The 6,571-nt window shown below is 40.9% G+C and overlaps 1 protein-coding gene across 1 annotated transcript; it reads left to right on the top strand.

The window, feature by feature from the left end:
- The first annotated feature begins 3,424 nt into the window (after positions 1 to 3,424).
- Positions 3,425 to 4,381, top strand: LOC132373722 (olfactory receptor 10AD1-like). Its single transcript, XM_059937349.1, has one exon. The coding sequence runs from the start codon at positions 3,425 to 3,427 to the stop codon at positions 4,379 to 4,381; it is 957 nt and encodes a 318-aa protein (XP_059793332.1).
- Positions 4,382 to 6,571: the final 2,190 nt, after the last annotated feature.

Raw genomic sequence — 6,571 nt, 5'->3', positions numbered from 1 at the left:
CAGTTTCAGTAGCCTTCACATATATCTGATTGCTGCAAGATTAGAAACAACTCACTTAGGGAGCTCTCAGGGCCTGGAGCTATTTGGGGCATAGCTCTTTGTCAACTTTCTCTATTTTATCAATAGTAGTTCTCAAACTTGGCTACAACATTGGAATCACCTGGGAAGCTTTTAAAAACACTGAGGCCTGAGTCCCTCTCAGTACATTCTGTTTTAATTATGTCTGGTATGCAGCCTGGGCATGGGGACATTTTCTTCAAGTGACTATAATGTGAAGCCAAAGTTCAGAACTGCTGCGTTTCATTCAGGATGTTAGTTTAATTTGGTTTCTGTATTTTCTTTAATGAATTTTAGTGATTGATATTTACCTAGAAAGTTATCTTTTCTTCCAGGCTTTCAAACAGATTGTCATAGTGTTTAGCAAAGTATTGTTGCATAATTATTTTTATTTCCTTTGTGGCTGTTATTATTTCAACTTTTCTATTTATAATTTGTGTATTTATGCTTTCTTCCTCCCATCTCATTTTTGTTGTTGTTATTACATAAATAATAGTTTGTCTATTTTATTGGTTTTTTCAAAGGACCAATTCCTGAATTTATTTATTAACTCTATTTTTTTCTGTTTTGGTATTCAATAATTTCTCCTTTGATCTTTCCATATATTCCCTTTCTGGTCTTCCTTATGTTAATTTTGTTTATCTGCTTCTAATCTCTTGAGCTATTTCATTTCATTTTATTTCATTTCATTTATCTCTATTTCTTTTTCTTAATACAAGTATTTCAGGCTATTAACTTTTCCTTTAACAAATATCTGTGTATATATTTATTAATATATGCTACCTTTTATTATCATTTTTTAGATTGTCTGTAATTACTGTTTTGATTTCCTGTTTGATCTAAGAGTTGTTTTCAGAGGACTTTTTCTTTTCCAATTTTCAAGTAGGTGGGGTGTTTTTCATAATCATGTCTAGTTTTATTGTCACAAAATCCCTTCTGAATTAGTTAGACAATCCTTCTAAAACATCTGCTTGATCTTAATTGAACATGTGTAACACCAGGCACTTAAAAAGGAAAAGCAACTGGTATAAGTTTAATAAACAGAAAAACAAGTGGCACGAAAAAAATTCAGTGGTGAAATTTAAATATTCACATGGCCAGATCTTCCTACCTAACATATCTGGTACATTTGGGTTAATTTAAAAAAGTCACTCCCTCTCAGGGAAGGATTAGAAGAAAGGCACCACTTCCTCTGAATTCACACAGCCCCTCACCAGGGTGCACAGCATGGTAAGTTGAGCAAAGGCTGGACTTCAGCATCCACTCTTCCCTTCAGGAGCCTTTGTACAGTGCACAATGGTACAACACTCTTGGCAGCCCTGCTGATCAAAAGAATGTTATCTACAATTTATCAAAGCAATACATTCTAAATTTAAATATTCAGGACTTCCCTGGTGGCACAGTGGTTAAGAATCTGCCTGCCAATGCAGGGGACACGGGTTCAATCCCTGGTCTGGCAAGATCCCACTTGCTGCAGAGCAACTAAGCCTGTGTGCCACAGCTGCTGAACCTGCGTGCTAGAGCCGTGAGCCACAGATACTGAGCCCCCGCGCTACAACTACTGAAGCCCGCACGTCCTAGAGCCTGCGCGCCACAACTACTTAGCCTGTGTGCTGCAACTACTGAAGCCCGCGTGCCTAGAGCCCGTGCTCCGCAACAAGAGAAGCCACCGCAATGAGAAGCCCACGAAGGGCAGTGAAGAGTAGCCCCCACTCGCCACAGCTAGAGAAAAGCCCATGCGCAGCTACGAAGACCCAACGCAGCCAAAAAAAAAATTCTTTCTAATTTAAATATTCAGTAAGAGTTTACTTCTTTTCTTGAAGTAAAAAAATAATAAGCAAACAACATTCCTTTTTTTTCCCACTTGGATTTGACAGGGTTTTTTTCATCTTCATTGAGGTATAATTTTAAAAAGTGTACGATATTTAAGTGTGCAATGTGATGATAAACAATATTCCTAAGGAAATCCCCATACACAAGCTGACACCTGTGCTCTTTTTCTCTCATCAAGGGGAGAAAATAAATAGAATTTTTAAAAATCGCCTCTATATGGAAATTTAAGGATTTCAATACCTAGTTTTAGTGTAGTGAATATGGTCTGAACTGTTTTGGATCTTTGGAATTCGTTTAAGATTTTTTTATACTCTAATATACCAATAATATGTTGCAAGTGTTCCATGACCCTTCAAAAAGATATATTCCCTGTATGGAGGCAATGAAGTTTGAAATATATCTACTTATAAATGTGTGCTTTTTGGTTAATATTATCCATATTTTATATGGATTATCTATACTCTTACCCCCTGATCTAATGTCTTAAGATATAGTATAATCTCCATGAGGTCAGTGAGGAAGTTCTCATGCATGATTGAATATCCTTGGCACCTAGCTCAATGTCTGAATACAGTAGGCTTTCATTTATTAAATGAATAAAACATTTTTGACTGTAAAGTGGAGCGGAGTGCAATTGTTCCCAGTTCCCCCATTCAAATGAAGAATGAATTCTTATCCTTTTTTAGTTTCTCCCTATTCAACTTGTATTGCATCCCCCAACCTGGAATCAACTGTAAATACTGCATTTCTTCTTGAAAATATACTTCTCCCCCTCACTTAAGTTACTATGGAAGGTCCTACTCAGGCTTTGTGTTGGTCTTAAAAGATTTTGATATATAAACATAGAAAAAAAGAAACTACTGAAAAGACATGAACTAAAATATAGATGTGGTTTCCCTCTGGTTGATTCTTTTTATTTATTTATTTTGCTTTTGCTTTTTGGTATTTTCCAGATGTTCTACAATGAGCAAGCATTAGTTTTATAGTTAAAAGAACAAAAAAAATTGTAATTAGAAATAACAGTCGTTTTCTTCTCTAATATTTCTACTCTTTGGCTTGAGTCCTACTCATTGAGGTTACACAGAAAAAGTAAATTCTCTCTTCTACATGAAACACCTATCTACATTTAAAGGGACCTCTCAGAGTTTCCCTAAGTCTTCCCTTTAAAGTTTCCTTTAAAAGTTTGTCATGTGGTTCCTAGATCATTCACCATCTTTTTTGTCTCTGAACATAATCCCTTTGGTGGATAATCATTTAAAATAGAGGTCAGAACAGGATACAGTATTTCAGGTACAGCCTGATTCACACAAAGAACAATAGAGTCTCCCTTGTTTCATATATGGTTCCATTATTGCTGCCTACAATAGTATTAGATTTTCAGTGCCCATGACACTGCTGACTCGCATAGAGTTTACTGAAATTCCCATCTTTTTCATGCATTTTCCCTTAATCTATTTTTATACAAGTGGGTAAAACCTATACACAACTATCTTATCTGTGCTTTATATGTCCTCTTTTCTCAAGCAGGCCCCAGATGGTAGACACAAGGAATGAGAGCATAGTGACAGAGTTTATCCTCGTGGGCTTTGAGCAGAGCTCCCCTTCCACTCGGGCATTGCTCTTTGCCCTCTTCCTAGCCCTCTACAGCCTTGCCATGGCCATGAATGGCCTCATCATCTTCATCACCTGGACAGACCCCAGGCTCAACAGCCCTATGTACTTCTTCCTTGGCCACCTGTCCTTCCTGGATGTCTGCTTCATCACCACCACCATCCCACAGATGCTGATCCACCTGATGGTGAAGAACCATATTGTCTCCTTTGTCTCTTGCGTGACCCAGATGTACTTGGTCTTCTGTGTGGGTGTGGCTCAGTGCATCCTCTTGGCTTTCATGGCCTATGACCGTTATGTTGCTATCTGCCACCCACTTAGCTATGCCCAGATCATGAGCCAGCAGGTCTGTGTGAGGCTGGTAAGTACTGCCTGGTTCTTTGGGCTGATCAACGGCATCTTTCTTGAGTATATGTCATTCCGGAATCCCTTCTGCAGAGACAACCACATAGAAAACTTCTTCTGTGAGGCCCCCATAGTGATCACCCTCTCTTGTGGAGACCCCCAGTTTAGTCTGAGAGTCATCTTTGCCGATGCCATCGTGGTGCTGCTCAGCCCCATGGTGCTCATTGTCATCTCTTATGCCCGCATCCTGGCCTCCATCCTGGGCAGAGCCTCCTGCTCTGGTCTGGGGAAGACCTTCTCTACTTGTGCCTCCCATCTGACTGTGGTCATTTTTCTCTACACCTCAGCCATGTTCTCTTACATGAACCCCCGCAGCACACACGGTCCTGACAAAGACAAGCCTTTCTCTCTCCTCTACACCATCATCGCCCCCATGTGCAACCCCATCATCTACAGTTTTCAAAATAAAGAAATGAAAGGGGCCGTGGTGAGGGCCCTTGGGAGGAGCAGCCTTTCCCAGGCAGAGTCTGTCTAGTGGGAAGACTCCTGGCAGGCCAGCTACTTCCCCTGACTTCCCCTCCCTCAGCCCACACAGGTAGGAGATTCACTAGCTGACAGTCTCCAGGAAAGCATACTCATGGCTTCCTTTCTACTAGTATCAGACCTGGAAGATCCTGTTGATGTCTAATAATGCTCATCTATCTGATTTCACTTCCACCATAGATTGATCCTTTCAAACTTCTCTTAGTTATACATTTTCATGATTGGAGGGGCAAGTGTAATGAAATGGAGAAGTATATTCCAAAATTTGGGGAAAGGTAGTATGGTCCTCTAGAGAAAGTCAGTGAAGAGGATGACCAGTCCATTCTTCCCAGAGCAGTTCTTTCCAGGGCAAAGTCAATTGGTAGGAGACTTAGGATTGGGAAAGGAGCAGACTGAGAGCCATGAGGGAAACAAAGGGATGTGTGGAAGATAGGAAAAAGGCAATGAGTGCGAGAAATATGCCATAAGGTGTGTGACACCATCCCTGTATGGTGGCCTCAAAATTCCCCATGAAATTTGTACCCCCATATAAGAACTGATTAATAGGATTACTTCTCAGAGGTAGCAAGAGGAGGAGCTGTATGCCAAATACATGTGGATTATTGATGGGGAGGAGGAAGGGCAGAAGCAAGAACAAAGTCTGAGGAGAGCACCCACTTCCCCAGGTTGTAAACTGGGGGTGGGAGCTATAGGTCAAAATCTCCTAGGGTCAGGGAAAGTTTGAGTGACATCTGCATTGTACAAGAATATAAAAAGTGCACTTTGACCTATTTGCACATTTATTTGCTTCCACTTGTAAATTTTGTCACCAGCCTGGATGCAGTTTGTGCAGTTTAAATGTATCTTTTTTTTTTCATGAAGATTCCTTCCTATCTCTTGCTTTACCTATAATATACTATATTTCCTGAGACTCTACTCCCACCTCTACCTTCTTTCTTCCGCACCACTATTCCATTACCCAAAGTCTAGAGCAGGGGTTCTAAGTGGGGATGATTTTCCCCCCAGGGGTATTTAGCAATATCTGAAGACATTTTTTGCTTGTCACTACTGGAGAAAGAGTATGCTGCTGGCATCTAGTAGGTAGAGGCCAAAGATGCTGCTGAACATTCTACAATACACAGGACAGCCCCTAAAATAAAGAATTGTGTGGCCCAAGATGTCAATAATGCCAAGGTTGAGTATTCCCGATCTAGAGATGAGGTATTAAAAGGGCAGAATCATAAAGATGAGAGTTATTGATCTGGGGAGTGAAGAGAGAGGAGGAAACCAAGGAGAATTTAGAACACAGAATTCTATCTGCAAAGTCATTTACTGCTGGACTGTGGGCAGGATTTCTGCTGGCCCTGCCATGGCAACAGGCTATGTAAGTACTTGTAATAAAACCTTCCCTAAAACCTCTGTGTTTGTCTCTATTTGAGCTTACCCCTATCCATCCCCCCAAGTTTTTTCAAGTTATAGGAATTTCCTATTCAATCATGCCCTTCTGTCTATCACCAGTGTGGACTCCTACTTAAATTCTGCCCTTTTCCTCTGTTACTTCCAACCAAACTTCATCCACCCAACATCCATCCTTTCCTTGTTCCCACCAATCTCACATTCTTGCCTACCTCAGTCTTACCCTTCATCACCTCTGCTTGTTTGCAGTGGGACTCTTACAAATGCCATTTAGTGCAACCTGTGGAAGCCATGTAACCTCTTATGGAAATACTCCCTAGAATTTTGACACTTTTCTCATCCCCTTTACCAATCTCCTTCTTTTACCAATGCTTATATTTCCCCACCCGTATGTTCCACCCATCCTGAAGGGTCTGCTCTACCTTTCATGTGTGCTGGATTTTTTTTTTTTTTTTTGCCCCTCTAGAAATAAATATACACCTTCTCCCCCTGATCTGGGTCCTGGTATAAAAACCTTTGTTGACTGCCTCAATGGGCTTCATTACCTTCTAGGCTCTGGTTGGGTTCAACTAATAAGAGTGTCTTAGTAGGATAGAGGAAGGCAGGAAGAGAGTGAGTGAGTGTGTTTACTTTCCTGTCTCCTTCCCTGATGTTCCAGAGCCCCTGTCAAGTGGCCTTGTTTTACAGCTCCCTTCCCTGTCCCCGGAAGGTAATACCTTCTCCCCCTCTTGAGAGCCCAGGATGTTTTACCACCCTTCTTTGACTCCCCTTAATCTTGTCCACATCC

Source organism: Balaenoptera ricei, chromosome 10, assembly GCF_028023285.1.
Source record: "Balaenoptera ricei isolate mBalRic1 chromosome 10, mBalRic1.hap2, whole genome shotgun sequence".
Taxonomy (NCBI): Eukaryota; Metazoa; Chordata; class Mammalia; order Artiodactyla; family Balaenopteridae; genus Balaenoptera; species Balaenoptera ricei.
Note: the sequence above shows the minus strand (reverse complement) of the source record. Positions and strands in the feature narration are given on the sequence as shown.

Bases quoted from the DNA above. Each gene is read 5' to 3' on its own strand.
- LOC132373722 (XM_059937349.1), top strand. From the start codon at position 3,425: ATGGTAGACACAAGGAATGAGAGCATAGTGACAGAGTTTATCCTCGTG.